This window comes from Protopterus annectens, chromosome 1.part0 (genome assembly GCF_019279795.1).
Source record: "Protopterus annectens isolate FY-2018-M chromosome 1.part0, PAN1.0, whole genome shotgun sequence".
In the NCBI taxonomy this organism is placed as follows: Eukaryota; Metazoa; Chordata; order Ceratodontiformes; family Protopteridae; genus Protopterus; species Protopterus annectens.
In genome coordinates, this window is record NC_056725.1 from 1,634,232,071 (window position 1) to 1,634,248,708 (window position 16,638).

Below are 16,638 nucleotides of genomic sequence, written 5' to 3' on the forward strand. Positions count from 1 at the left end.
ATGGCAGTGGGGGAATTGAATTCACAGCCATCTGCACCAAAGGCAAGTGTACTTCCTGTTGCACCACTGACACTGATGGCTAGACTTGAATCTTATACACTGAAGTCATGAGGCAGACATCTTAACCACTAAACTACAATGCTGCCCTTAATAATAAGGACTCTATAAATGTAAATGCTTTGTATTGTGCCAAGGAAACTAACATTTATGTAGTTATAATGCTGATTAGGCTGTGCATTTATATGCAGTGGGCTCACACAATATACATTTTCAATAATGAAAATTAAATATTAAACACATTATGAATATGCAAGAGGCAATACTCTAAACATTAAGTGATGAATACAATCATTCAGCATTGCAGAATCTAAGTGTGTAACAACATATAAATATTACATTTGAAAGAGACGGCTAACTCCAGTCACCAAAATTAATTCTTGTATAAAACAAAAACTGACAAAACTACAATATAGCAATTATTTGTAATAAAACAAGTTTCAGAAAGTACAAAATGTGGGATTCTTGAAGATTTACTTCATGGTGTAGCACAGTCTACTCAACATGATCAAGATTCACCAAGGATCTCATGTTCAGTGCAATAAATGGCAGTATAATGGTAACTCCACCAATCAGAATGTACAACAAGGTTATAATGGAATAGTAGTGATCAAACAGTGCAGTCCTCAGTGGATATGTAGTAATTATTGTGTCCTGGGCAGCCCTCAGTGTAATATGCAGTGATTACTGTGTGTTGGACACCACTCTCACTGCAATATAAAGTAATTACTGTGTCTTGGTGCAGCCCTCTGTGTGATATAAAGTAATTACCGTGTTTTAGTGCAACCCTTAGTGAGATACACAGTAATTATTGTGTCTTGGTGCAGCCCTCAGTGTGATATAAAGTCACTATTGTGTCTTGGTGCAGCCCCCAGTGTGATACATGGCAATTATTGTGTCTTGGTGCAGCCCTCTGTGTGATATAAAGTAATTACTGTGTTTTAGTGCAACCTTTAGTGTGACATATGGTAATTAGTGTGTCTTGGTGCAGCCCTCAGTGTGATATACAGAAATTATTGTCTCTTGGTACAGCCCCCAGTGTGATATATGATAATTATTGTGTCTTGGTGAAGCCCTCAGTGTGATATAGGTTCATAGGTTCATAGGTAGGTACTAGGTTATCAGCCCTGGGTCCTATACAAGCCCAGCCAAAAAAGTACCCTGGCTTTTGCTACCCAAGAAAATTATTTTCCTGTGCCACTGTCAAGCAGAGCCACAGAGGTGATCCACGGGGTTAATTTCCTATTTCCCATCCAATCATCAAGATTTTTTTTGAAGAGTGCTAATGAGGAACTTTGTTTGATATAGATAGGTAGTTTATTCCAGAGTATGGGAAGTCTCTGGGACAGGAATCTATCCCTCTGGCATGTTCTGTTTATTGTGGTGACAAGGTTTAGGTCCCTAGAGCATGTAGCTCGGTGGGATTGGGATTTCTTTAAGTGGAGCATGTCCAACAGCTCTGGGTTTGACATAGCTTTGTATGTTAGGCAGAGATCAACTCTGAATAGGCGATATGCGACGAAGTAAAGCTGGAGTTTTTTGAGATGGTCTGCGTAGGGCATCTGTTTGAGGCCAGTAATCCTCTTTGTGAGGTATTTCTGCGGCCTTTCCAGTTGTTGTAGATGTCTTGTGAGGTACATACCAAAAGGGGCATTGTACTCTATAATGGGTCTAATGATTGATGAGTAGAGGGGAACAATGACCTCTTTTTTTCTGGATGAGAAACCTTTTGTGATGAGGTGTGCCACTTGATTTCCTGACTACTGTGGCGATGTGATTATCAAAGGAGAGGCTACTGTCCACCTGTGTCCCAAGGTCTCTTATCACACTTTCGGTGTTAAGTATACTACTGCCTATGTTGTAGTTCATGGGTACAGAGTTTTTACCAAAGGGGATGACAATGCACCTTGTGGCATTGAGCTTGAGGCCATGGCTTTGACACCAGGCATCTGTCTCAGTGAGGCCCTTTTGTAGGATGTCCACATCGTTAGGAGTTTCGATTATGGCTCCTAGTTTGCAGTCAACTGCGAACTTCATTAGCCAAAGACCTTCTGTGTTAGCCTGTACTCCAGAGAAGTAGATACCAAACAGGAGAGGACCCAGGACTGAACCCTGTGGTACTCCACTTGTCACTGGTCTGAAGTCGGATTTGGAGTCTGCTTCTTTCACAGTGTGGGTTCTGTCAGTGAGCCAGTTGACAACCCATCTTGTGATATAGGGATTTATACCTAGTTTAGTGAGTTCATCTATAATTCCAGAATGGGGGATGGTGTTGAAAGCCTTGGCAAGATTTAAATAGGCTGTGTGAACCACCTTACCCTTGTCTACGGCTTTGGTGACTGCTTCAAAGAAGTCTATCAGGTTTAGGAGACATGATCTGCCTTTTACAAACCCGAACTGGATGGGGTCCAGAGTTTGGAGGTTACCAATGTCTTTGTTTATAAGTTCCATGATGACACGTTCCATGGCCTTGCAGACCAGGCTCATCAGGCTAACGGGGCAGTAGTTCCCAGGGTCTGTGGTAGCTCCCCCCTTGTGGACTGGGATAACTGTCGCTGTGCGTTATTCAGCAGGCACAAAGCCTGAAGTGAGGCTATGATTGAACATGGTACTTAGGTGGGGTGCCAGTTCGTTCTATAGTTCATGTAGAACGCAGCCTGGGATGTTGTCTGGTCATGGATGCTGTGTTCTTGGCTTTGGAGAGTGTGGTTATTACCTGTGCAGCCGTGATTACAGGAACTTTGCATTCTTCCGGTATAGAGATGGGCTCTTTAGGGGGTGAGAGGGGGGTAATGTTAGCACTGAACCTATCTGCCAGGATGTTGGCAATATCAGTTAGGTCTGTATATTTAGTGCCATTGTGCTGTAACTCAGAGCAGATCTGAGTGTTGCCATTGAGATTCTTCACATAGGTATAGAATGCTTTGTGGTTGTCTTTAGAATCAGTGGCAATTTTGTTTTCGTAACTAGCTTTGGAGGATTTTATCAGGGATCGCAGCTTCTTACTGAGACTGACCAGGGAGCTCCTCCACTCATGGGATTTTACTCTCTTTTGCAACAGTTTCTTCTTTCTGTTGTACAGTTTGTTTATGGCAGGGGACCACCAGATTGGCTTCCTTTTTTTGGAGGATAGCGTTGTGATTCTGTTTGGGATAGCACAATCCATGCACTCATGTAAGTGCTTATAAAGTGCAATTGTGTAGGATTCAGTGGTCGTAACTGTATTGTCCATCTGCATGGGTGTCATGAAGTTCATCACTTCTGTCTTAAGAAGCATGAAGTTGGCTTTGGAGAAATTTCTTACCATGGTTTCCTTAATGAGGGGCGGGGGTAGGATGTGGATATCTAGGGTAATTAGCTTATGGTCGGATCGGACCAATGAGGCGTTGACTTCAGGTGTGAAACACCGGTCACTCATGTTGATTATGACTAGATCTAGGATATTGTTGCCCCTGGTGTGGGTGTGGATAAGTTGATCCAGGGCATTGGAGTTTATGAATTCCAGAAAGCATACAGAAATTATACAGAAATTATTGTTTCTTGGTACAGCCCCCAGTGTGATATACGATAATTATTGTGTCTTGGTGCAGCCCTCAGTGTGATATACAGAAATTATCGTGTCTTGGTGCAGCCATCAGTATAATATGCAGTAATTACTGTGTGTTGGAGGCCACTCTCACTGTTATATAAAGTAATTATTGTGTCTTGGTACAGCCTTCTGTGTAACATACAGAAATTATTGTATCTTGGTACAGCCCTCAGTGTAATATACAGAAATTATTGTGTCTTGGTGCAGCCCTCAGTGTGATATACAGTAATTATTGTGTCTTCATACACCCCCCCAGTGTGATATACAGTAATTATTGTGTCTTGGTGCAGCCCTCAGTGTGATATATAGTCATTGGGTCTTGGGGTTCCCCCTTCTTCTTCACAATATAGTATAATATAGTGCTTGTTGTACAGGATCGCATCATCCCACAACCAGTCCTACTGGATTAGTGCTTGTTGCCTGTGGTCCATACCATTTTTATCATATTATATTATATTATATATTATATTATATATTACATTATATATTCAGTGATGCTCAATATCTGTAGCATTTTCTGTTACGTCAGTGTGATATTATACTGACCAGAGACACAACTCCAACCTCCCTGTCTTTCCTATAGCACAATCAACACTTTGCTGAATTTCATTGGTTCACAACACCAGCATGAGAAGTAGCAGTGAAATTTGTAGCCATGCTGCTAGCATAGCTATTTTACATGTGATTTCCTTGTGGCTGAAACACCATGCTACAATCCACCAGCATGTCAAAGATAGTGTCCAGTATAGCTCCCATATGTCCCATACAGAACAAGACCCTCTTGAACAGTCAATATAGTGGCATTCCATTGCATTTCAAATTATCAGTGTCACCATGGCCAGGCTGGGGGTGTGACACCCAGACATAGAGCATCTATTCTGTCTGTCCTACCATCACTGAAGTATACAGCATTTGTACTGCTCTTGTACTTCTGGCATGCTAAATGATACAAGCTTGTACAGGGCCCAAGAAATGAACACAATCTGATTATCACCCGGGTCAGATTTGCGATATTTTATAACTGATTACCTCATAACCTTCTGCTCAGCTGCATTAAACATTCATTGTGTGTGTGTGTGTGTGTGTGTGTGTGTGTGTGTGTGTGTGTGTGTGTGTGTGTGTGTGTGTGTGTGTGTGTGTGTTTAAACTGGTGTCACTTAAGCTATTCTACAGATTTTCTGCACTGTCTTGCTGATGATTCTTGCTGTGTTGAGTGTGTGTGTATTGAATCCACCCTCAGTTATTCTGATATGAGGCTGCTTTGGAGAAACAAATTACAGAGATACTTGGATTAAGGCTTTATGGATCTAAGCTAAAATCTATAATTTATATCTTAAAGAAGAATTGAAAAAGAAACTGGAGCAGTAATGCAATGTATGTATTGTGAAACATTGTCATGCATATGGTAATATATTTTCTGTCTCTACTTGGGTTGCCCTGAGCGTATTGTCAGATTACTACAGAATGCTGCTGATTCTGGCTATGGCATATAGCACATAACTCTATGTTTAGAAATATTTGGTCTGGAATTAATCAGGGAGAATTGCCTTATGAGGGAATTGTTGAAACCCTATCAACCAAAAGATAGCTAAATAATCCATAAACTAACCAAGTTTTTCCTTCTCTATTAGAATGATTTTATATCAGCTGTTATATATTTTTCTTTGTGTTTTTGCCTCCCACCTGCTGACTGTTAACCCTACTGCAGTGAACCTCAGCCCATTCATTTACTATCACTGGCAAGATGGCCACAACTTGGATGAGAGACAACTGAACAGGGATGTTATCCAGACAGATATGAGACTTGTTTGGAGCTCTAACCCTGCCTCTTGTAGTAGACCATCTGGACTAGATGCCCATGGGACCCACAAGCCCTCATTTATACAGCGAGGTGTTTCTCTTTAAGCCTAATCCCAGCACCACCCCTAGTAGATGACATAGACATCCAGATCATCATAGGGCCTACTATGCCGTCCCCTCTGCATGTGCATACACACACACACACACACACACACACACACACACACACACACACACACAGACACGCACACACACAAACACACACACACACACACACACATGCGCACACAAACACACACACGCACACACACACACACACACACACACACACACACACACACACACACACACACACACACACACATGTGCATACCTGGACACCACGTTATGGGGTTCCATCCCTGGCTTGGTAAGCCACGTCCACGTTCCCAGCTTGTGCTGCATCACTGGTGTCTGTGAGCATCAACCTGCTGGATACTGAATATGTCTGATGACCAGAACCACTCCCCCCACCCCCAGGATGGGTAAGCCAACAATAACCACTCGTTCCCATCCTACCCTGCCTGACTCACCCCTCCTCCAGCATCTGAACCGCTACTTGAAATTTGTAAATCTGTTTTTTATTCCATCGGCTATTGTTTTAATAATTCTTCTTTTTATATGTTAAACAAAAAGTTATCTCAGCAAGAAGATTTATCTAAGTAATCATGTATGCTTCTTTATATCTTGGACTGGAGAAAATTACTTTGTAATCGGTGTATGGTGAATGCTACGCTAGTATTCTGTTTCCATTTAGGTAAAATAATACCTGTCGACAACCTGAACAATAGATGCACTCATTGTTTCTGTGGTCATAATACTGCTATAAAAAGCTTGTGAATAAAATAATGAAAGTATCCAGGAAATGTATTTAAAGTCAGTAAAAATAAAAACAACAAAGCTGTAAAATTGTTGTTTGACTGGCAGCAGCAGATAAAACAATGTGGACACTGTGCGTGTGAATACACAATCTAGTGACCCTGAGTCAGCGTGGAAATTCTGACAGGTTTAAGAATTCATCTGTGGTGTCTGTGCCACTATTAAGCACTAAAATGGTAACTCCTGTTCTGCACTTGCAACCTGGTCTGAGTTGAAGACAAATACTACAGACTGATGTGGCCTTGTCAGTGGGTGCGACTAGGGTGATTTGATTGTGAATGCACAGCAGTGAACTGCTACCTTTGAAACCTAGGAATTGGCCTGGAATGACACCTTTTACTTATATTGGCCCATAGCATCTATTGTTCAAGGTTCGCAAAGGGAGTTCAGTTCACTGTTTGCCAGAATACATATTGTTGCCAGTAGTGAGTCTTTCCTTATTTATCAATAAAACTGTATTAGCATGTAGTGGTTGCTCTGGATCAATTATTTGTAACTGGTCAGTAGGGGACAAGATTTAAGGTAAGGTATGGTTATGTGTGCATCTAGTATGTAACAATATTAATGACAAAAGAAAATAAACAGGGTTAGAGAATATAAAGTTAAATAAATACATAAATAAAGAAAATCTAGGGACAGATTCATAAACAAATGCTCTGCCTAGTTACACCTACCACAGTATGACTAAATTAATTAGAAGTCGATATACACATGTGGAACATTGTGCTGTAATGGTCATTCTGCTAATGCCACGCTTACTCTACTGAATCACAGCACTGTGTTGTCACATTTTGCAAGTTTGAACTGTGTATTGCACTGCATTTCAAATGGAAATGAATGTCTCTTAAAAAAAGAGAAACTAGAAACGTTGCAGCTTTCTGGGTGACTCAGCAATGCAGTTCATACCTCTCAGCTGTCCTTGATTATCAGGGACATCCCTGATTTTGACTCAAATTTTAACTTTGTCCCTCTTAATCCCTCCTAAAACTAGTGACGTTTGGAGGAAAGGTGGTGAATTACACAATGAATAATGACAATAATTAAGAGTTATAAACTTTTTTTTACTTCAGATAATGTGTATTAATTCATATGCTCTGATTCTGTCAATGTTTCAAGTTAATAGCACTAATATTTTTAAAATGTCCCTGATTGTCCCTGATTTTTTTCTTGGTTTGTCCCTGATTCTGTTTAAATTTGTCTCCAATTGGTTGAGAGGTCTGATGCAGTTGCCTTTCAGAAAATGTGATAATTATGCAAGTTGTTGGCATATCACAAAGCTGTAGTGGTGCCATACACTTTCATAGTACAGTATGACCTAAGAGTGTACTGATTGCCATGGATCAGCTGCAGAGTGTGAGATGGGATAGTAGAAGAGGAAAGGAACCAGCAGGAGGTGTGGAGGTCTTCTCCCTGCAATCATACATGCCAACGAAACAACACGTGCTGTGCTTTACAAGAAAAGAACTGATCACTTGTTTGGGCTATACTATCATGCTGTCAGTCACAAAATGATGGTTTGCATTCATACTTAATGCAAAGCTACTGCTCTGATTTGTTGACTGTGAGGAGATAGTTTATAGCATGGTAGGTGCTAATTAGCATTGTGATTTTAGATTCATGTCGCGTCACCTAAGGTAATTTAGGCAAACAGAAACAAACCAAAAAATGTTCACCAAAACTACTATTGTCAAACAAAAATTGTTTCCACGGGGCTAACCCCCTGCACCTCCCATGTGGGGGGACACAGACTTACATATACCAATTCCGAGATTGCACATCAGTGCAGAAAAAGCTTCACTGTCAGCAATTCGGCAAACAGCACTCATTCTTTTTGCATTTGTTGAAACTACATTCACAAGACATGTTCCCATGATTTGTTAGAGTATAATGCTTCATGAAGAAAGGTGTTTGCATGCATTATAACATTTTGCTATGCGGATGCTGATGTCAATTCTATGAATTATAAAGTCACACTGTCTTGCCGTAGTACTGCACAATATGGTATTATAGATTCTACCTCACCAAACCTTTATAAAACCTATAGAAATTTGGACCCTTATATTTATTTGTTTGTATTAGATCTATTTATTTTTATTTTATTTTATTTATTTAAATTTGTTGACCGGGAGTGTCCGACTGGACGTAGGTCCATTTTCAGCGGAGGCCCGCGGAGAAAAGCTCCACAGTTAAAATAAACAGACAGTAGTTACATTGGATTACATAGCGATTAACAATTTAACATAGCAATTACTTACAACATATTTACAGATGAAGAACATAGTACATCAGTAGACAACTAGAATCTTTATCTGTGAAGTACATAACAGACATTAACAAATGTTACAATGAGAAGTTCCTGCTGTATAATAAGTACTAGGCTTATGAGCATCTGAGCTTGCTATAATCAAGGTAGTTAGTGGAGTGGAAAGAAAGGTAGTGATTGGATGGGGTGGGTGATATTAGAGTGTGAGTCGCAAGGGCATAGCCAGCATGTTTTTAGGTGCGCTTTTAGTAAAGTTTTGAAGTGGGTGCATGATGGTACGAAGGTAATTGTGCTTGGAAGGGAGTTCCACAATTTGGCTATGGTGCAAGAGAATAGTGCTTCACCAGCAGAGTTATTGGCTTTAGTGATCTGCAAGTGATTTTTGTTGCTGGATCTTAGTGGTCTGGTGGTGCGATAAGGTTGGAGTAGATTCTGGAGGGATGGGACATTTAGTGGATTTTTTACTAGTTTGTGGGCGAGTGAGAGTTGATACCACTGAAGGAGGTGAGGGAGTTCAAGCCAGCCCAGTTCAGCAAGTGAGAGACAGTGGTGACTACGGTAGGATGCCCCTGTGGCGAATTTGGCGACTTTGTTGTAGCAGGTCTCTAGCTTGTTTAGATTGCATTGCCTTAGGTTGATATATATTGGAGAGGCATAAAGTAGGGTGGAGATAAGGTGGGAATTTGCTATTGAAATCTTTGCTGCTTTGGTGAGAAATTGCTTATTTCTGTATAACGCTCCTAGTTTTTTGTGGACTTTTTTTATGGTCATGGATATGTGAATGTCAAATTTTAGTTTATTGTCTATTTCCACTCCTAGCAATTTGGTGTGTTCATTTGGGTATATAGTGGTGTTGTCTTTTGCTGTGATGTTAAAGTGAGGGTTGTTTTGAGTATGTTTGGTGGGTTGGAAGATGAGTAGTTTAGTTTTGTTTGGGTTGAGTATTAATTGGGCATCGGATAACCAAGTTTCAACAGAGGAAAAGGCTTCCTGTGAGACTTTTTGCAGTTTTGGTAGGGACTGGGCTGAGCAGATGATGGTTGAGTCATCTGCGTATTGTATGAGTGTGCCATGTTTGGTGGCAGAGGCTAGATTATTGGTGTAAACAGAGAAGTGTAGGGGTCCAAGGATGGATCCTTGAGGAACCCCTATGGAGACAGGTAGTTGGGGAGATATGTCATTCTGCCATACAACGGATTGTTGGCGGTCAGACAGATAACTCTGAAACCAGTTGGTGACTGATTGTGAGAAGGATAGGTTATTGAGGACAGAGTTAAGTTGTTTGTGTGAGACCATGTCAAATGCTTTAGATAGGTCTAGGAAAGTAGCAGAGGAGAGATAGCCATTGTTTTTATGCTGAAGGATAGTGTTAGTAAAGGAGAGTAAGACTGTGGTGGTGCTATGGTTTGGTCGGAAATCATACTGAGTACTGGAAAGGAGGTTGTTAGTAAGGCAGTAGTCTGAGACCTGAGAATGTATGCATCTCTCTAGTATTTTGGAGAGTGGAGAGAGAATAGCTATGGGGCGGTAATTGGTTAGTTCTGTGGAGGGTCCGCCTTTGTGGAGGGGAATTATATGTGATACTTTCCACAGTGTGGGAACGTAACTTTCTGACAGAGATCGGTTAATCAAGATGGATACTGGGTAGGCCAGAACATCAGCTGCGATTTGTAGGTATTCACTTGGGAGGTTGTCTGCTGCTAATTTGGTGGGTTTAAGTTTTGTTAAGAGTTTTTTTATGTTGGAGGTAGGTACAGGAGAAAAAGAGAAGGCAGTGGGGAGATTACTAGTTGAAGGTGTGGGTTGGAGGGGGGGGTTGTGTTGTTTAGCTAGTGATAGTATGGTTTGGGTGAAGTGTGTGTTGAATGAGGTAGCGATATTTTCTGAGGAGTGAGGGATGTTAGGAGGAGGGGTACTGACTTTACCTGGGTGGAGGATGGAGGACCAGAATTGTTTGGGGCTGTGTTGTGAGGAGTCTAGGGCAGACTGGTAGTATTGGAATTTGTCCTGTTTTATTAGCTTTTTGACTCTATTGTGTAGTTCTAGGAATTTCTGTCTATTTGAGGGGGGTTTGGTTTTGCACCAGTGCTCCCAGGCTTTATCCCTGTTTTTCATTTCTAACTTAATGGTTTTCTGTAGCCATGGGGAGGGTTGTGCTTTGGTTCTGGAAAATCTTATGGGGGCATGGTAATTAAGGATGTTCAGGAAGGTAGTATTAAAATATTCAACTGCGTCTGAGACTAGTCTAGACTGAGGTACTTTAGAAGATGCCAGTTACATTCTTTGAGGGATGAGATGAATGTGAGTGGGTTAAAGTTTAGTTTTTTTATGTATTTGACGGTAGATAACAGGTTTAGCTTGGTATAGGTATTTTTTGAGTAGGAATGTTGGGGAGTGATCACTGAGGCTATCTGATAAGCAGCCTGTTATATATGACTGGGGGCTCTTACTGACTAGTATCCAATCCAAGGTAGTGTGCTTGCTAGAGTTTTTATTTATCTTGGTTGGCGACTGGACTAGTTGGGTGAAGCCATGAAGGTTTACATGATGGGTTGGATGGTTGCCAGAACAGGATTGCTAGTCAATATTGAAATCACCTAAAATTATAGTTTCTTGGGGGAGATGGTGGGTAGACCAGCTGAGGAGGTTTTTTAGTGGAGGGATGTTTTGGTCAGGTGGGAAGTAGCATCCAATTATATTGATGGTTTTGTTTTGGTTTATTTTGAGGTTGGTATATATTATTTCTTCATTGCCTATTTGTGGAGCTGATGATTTTAAGATCTGGATGTTTAAATGCTGTTTAAATATTATAGCTACACCACCTCCTTTTTTGTTTAGCCGGTCTACTCTTAGTATGCCATCTAATTCCCATAATCTCGTAGTCTGCTGTTATATCTGTTATATCTGCATCATGCTAGTGACAGAAATGATTGCTGTTTTCATTATTCTAAGATGATGTATTTCATTTTGTTTTTTTTTTTTTTTTCTCTGGAGATCATGAATGTTTTTCCTTGGACATCTTCCATTCCTGGACCACACCAAAGGCTATTTACTGTTACAAGGCTCATTAATAACAAGTTGCAGAAGATTGTTGATCAGCACAAGGAAACGAGGAATCCAGCTGTAAAGAGAGACTTTATTGATGCCTTCTTGGAAGAAATAGAGAAGGTAGGCAGTAAATACAAATTTTGTTACATGCTAAAGTATGACCTGAAACTGAATCAAAATTCTTAGCAAAATACACTAGGTGCAAATTGTGTAACTCTGCTCACTTAATAAATCCATCTTGTCCATCTCAGTGGAATACATTTGTTTATTTATTTATTTTTTTACCAACTGTTACCAAAATAAAGTTGATTTGGACAGTCCTGTAACAGCTCAAAATCCCAGACACATTGGTAGAATAAATGCAAGCTATGTAAAAGCACCCAATGACACAAACAGCACTGGGACTCAGAGGGGTTACCGGTGGGCATTGGGTGGATCAGGGTTTGGCTTTGAGCCCACTGCTGTTCAAACTGGTGATGGACTACAGTAGCAAACAGATTGGAAGGGGCAGGTCAAAAAAGTTGCTGTATGTATACACTGTGACATTACAAGTGGAGTCTGAATAGGAACTTCAGCAAGTGATAGAATGGAACACAAAACTGAAGGAACATGGGATGAAGCTAAGTAGCACATAGGGGAAATTAGAGGATGCTGAAAATTGAGATAGAATGGAAACATAGAGGGGGAGACTAGTTGGCATAATGATTAAGGTCTTTGCCTCCAATGCACAAGATACAAGGTTCGATCCTGAACCTCCAGCCAGTACTTGTTTGGAGTTTGCATGTTTTCCTTGTGTCTCTGAGTGTTTCCATCACAAACTCACCAGTGAATGAGGCTCTGGGTGGCAGCACAAGGGGGAACACAGATCATAGATCACAGACTGTATGCTGTGGTAGTGCTAGCCACTCAATAGTGTAAAATACGTCTCTAGGTGATTCTATCATGTTGACTAACCAACAGAGGTAATGTCCACCTTTTACCTGGATGCAGTCCCTTTACCTATGCAGTGAACCATGTGCAAGCCTTTACTGTCCACTGGCACTACTTGTTTCCTGAATGAGAAAGTGTTATCACCCTGAGTACCCAGGTCTGTCAACACAGTCTGTGTGTTTATGGGGCAGCCATTGATGTGGGAAATAGTGGGGCCATGTCCTTGCTGTATGGCATGATGGTACTGCTGTCTGCATTCAGCTTGTGGCCAGGACCTTGGCATGATTCCATAACTGCTGTATGACCCCATTGCAGTGTGTTAACAGCAGTCTGTGTGTCAATGACAGACAGCACACTACTTACAGTTGCCGCAGCATTAGGTAGTACCTACATATGTGGGTGGTGGCAGTTAGCATTCATGCCTAGATACATGTGGGTCATTGGGAGCAGCAGCTACTCACAGTCTCTCCACATATCTACATATTGCACACACATAGGTAACACAGAGTCAGGTTGCCGCCTTATCAAATGTGGACTGTGGGACATGTCTTGTAGTATCGTGACAATTGGCAGGACATACCATACCCACAGCAAGTGCAATGGACAGGATTTCCTTTGGTTTGCTAATATGACAGCTTCTTTTTGTCACATTACTATAGGTTATGCTATTTCTCATAACATTAAGGTGCTTCTGATGTGAAATAACTGCTTTATGCAACTAGACAACTTTAGGAAATGCTTCTTGTTCTACACTCTGGGGACCTCTGTATTGTTTGAGTCATTGTCACAGGTCACACCTGACAAACATGGACTGCAACCTGCAGGCTGGGACAAATGGTGGTCATACCTCTCACCTCTACAGATTTCTGCAGAAGGTCCTGATGTTTGCCACATTTTTGTTCCATTTGTCATAATATTGTGGTTTTCTGGCAAATTTGTGGCAAATCATGAAAGACTGACATTAGAGAATAATGACATATATTTTCAAAATGTATGTTAAAATATGTGACTGTGCTTCTAAGGTGGATGACATCTGTATGCCCTGAATATGTTGACAATGGGGGAGTTAACAGGGTGGAACAGGGTGAATCATTTTTCTGCATTTTATTGCTGCCTTTAGCTAATTCTGCCTAAAATGCTGATTTTCTAGAATTTCTGTAATTTTAAAAAGCTTGCTTTAGCTACATATTGTACTTATTTTACTGTCTGCACTTTAACAAAGTCATTTTTGTGTTTAAGTTATCTGTTTAACTGTTGTAGGCTACACACTCAAGTGTGATAGCCATTTCTGTGCATTTAAAGTGTTTTTTGATTGTATCTGCTTTATTTTCTGAAAAAAAAACAAAAAAAAAATACTTGTTTTCCCACCTTTCTAAGCTAGTATAGTCCCGTTTTCAGGTTAGTGCTGAATTTAGGGTTGTGTTACAAGTTTCTGTGTTTGCCCATACCTTACTTGGATAGAAGGAAGTTTCTCTGTTCACTGTGAGAGAGGGAGCTTTGAGCAGCCTATCTGTCCCTGGAGGAGTGGTTTCAGCCCAGAAATTAGTAGTTTATTGGCCATTTTGGGCTAATTTCTATCTCTTTCATTTCCCTGCTATAAAACCTGCCATTTGCGCGGTTTTGCACGCTGGACAGCGTCAGTTAGCTAGGGTATAACTATTCCCAGCTCTACAAAGTCTACTCTTCAATTTTTCCCTTGGAACTAGACAAACTTTCAACTTAAGCACTCAAAAACCATTCACTTCTCATCCTGACGCTTGCTCAAAACATATAGCAAGCACTAATAAACCTTAGAACTAGATCCCCCTATACTGTAGAGAAGAACAAGGCTCTCTATTTGACCTTACCAGCCAATCAGTAAAACATTTCACTGTACCTATCCAAGCATGTCCAAAGGGCAGTTTCAGGTATACTCTCTGGTCCAACTGGTGAATCTGGGCATTTTGAGGCAATGTTACAATTGCCTCATGTACACAGACAACCCTCTCCTCCTTCCACCAAACACTAATATATGTGAGAGATGCAGTTATACAGCCAAACTGGAGGCTAAGCTCTCTCAACCCAAGACTGGACCAGGCAGTCAAGAGGAGAAGGGAATTACTTGCATCACCCCATCAGTCTCACATAAACCTATGAAACCAGCACCGGCAAAAAACACACATAAATACACGAAAACATACTCAGAGGCTCTAAATAAAAATCTGCAAAAGCAACAGAGATCTCCAACGCAGACATCCAAGAAACCTCCACCCCCCCCCCCAACACAAACCATGAAACACATACTTCACAAAACCAGTGTGCCACACAATCACAGCCCTTAAGGCAAAATAACATACCCAACACACTAGTAATAAGTGACTCTATAGTCAGGCACACTGACATCCCACTCACTAGGCTGAACAAGGAGAAGGTTACGGTTAGCTGCCTGTCAGGTGCCAGGATCCGCCACATAACACAAGCACTCAGATCACTCCAGAACAAGTACAAATATGACTCTGTCATTGTCCATGTTGGTGTGAATGACCTGAGCCGTACCTCCCTGGACTACATGAAAAGAGTCATGGAGGAGCTCTCTGATCACATAGCCCAGGCCGGTATGACCCTGACCCTGAGTAGCATCCTGCCCTCACCAAGAATGATACCATGGTATAGAGAAAAAATTATCAATTTCAACAATTGGCTAAGCTTCTGGTGTCATTCAAAGGGGATCCAGTGTCTGTCAGCCTGGGATGACATGCTCAACAAGCCACGCTGCTTCGCTAGAGACTGCTTGCACCTGTCACCCTTAGGCTTTCGAATACTGGCCAAGGCTCTTGCCACCCCCATAGTGCCTTTTTTAGGCAAGGCTCAAAAGACAAACCCACCGCCGTAAATAGCACAAGTAACAAAAAACTGCGGGTAATGCTACTCAATGCCAGAAGTCTAAACTTCAAAATGCACGCACTCGAGGCACTCCTCAGTATGGAGAAAATTGATATATGTGCAGTAACAGAAACCTGGTTTAAGGCTTCAGAGAGCACCCCAACACTACCAGGCTACAACTAGTACCATACATTTCAGCCACAAAACCCGGACCGAAATACAAAAAGTGGGGCAGTATCCATATTCATCAAGGATACCTACACCTCCAGGTTAGTGGCACAGCACAATGCTTCAGAGATCATCCACATGCAACTAACAATGGGCAAAACTGCAGTTCAAATTATAGCTTGCTACAGATCACACACCATGTCCCAGGACCCCCATTCCGCATTTCTGGAAACATTGGGAAACATAAAGGTCCTACCAAACACCCTGATATTGGGCGATTTCGATTACCCAAACATTAACTGGGAGAACTACTCAAGTACAAACTCCCTTGCCCAACATTTCCTACAATTTATAAACTCAAATGCCCTGGATCAACTGGCCAACACCCCCACCAGAGGTGACAACATATTGGACCTAGTCATCACCAACATGGGCGATGTTCCACACCGGAGATCAACCCCTCACTGGTTAGATCTGACCATAAACTAATCACTCTGGATATCCACATTCCACCATCACCCCCAGTCAAAGAAACTACAGTGAAAAACTTTTCAAAAGCAAACTTCACGTTACTTAAGACTGAGGTGGGAAGTTTCTAAGCTCCCATGCTAAAGGATAACGTGGTCCAAGCTGCAAAATCCTTTACTAATGCACTCTATGGGCACCTACAAGAATGCATGGATCGTGCTATCCCAAACAAAACCAAGACTCACTCCTCCAAGAAAAGGAAACCAGTCTGGTGGACCCCTGCCATAAACAAGCTATACAATAGAAGGAGGAAACTAGTACAGAAAAGAGTAAAATCCCAAGAAGGGAAGACATCCCTGATCAGTATCAGCAAGAAACTACATTCCCTCATAAAATCATCCAAGGCTAGCTTAGAAAGAAAAATTGCCATGGACTCCAAAGATAACCACAAGGCATTCTTTAGCTATGTCAAGAATCTAAGTGGCAATTCTCAGATCTGCTCAGAGTTAGTGCAGAATGGCACAAAATACACTGA

At 41.3% G+C, this 16,638-nt stretch overlaps 1 protein-coding gene across 1 annotated transcript in view; it reads left to right on the forward strand.

Moving 5' to 3' along the window:
• Positions 1-16,638, forward strand: part of LOC122804258 (cytochrome P450 2D15-like) — a 520,756-nt gene that overhangs the window by 319,831 nt on the left and 184,287 nt on the right. The window contains exon 5 of the mRNA XM_044074061.1: positions 11,622-11,795. Coding sequence (XP_043929996.1) covers positions 11,622-11,795 — 174 coding nt within the window. The remainder of the gene's footprint in view (positions 1-11,621; positions 11,796-16,638) is intronic.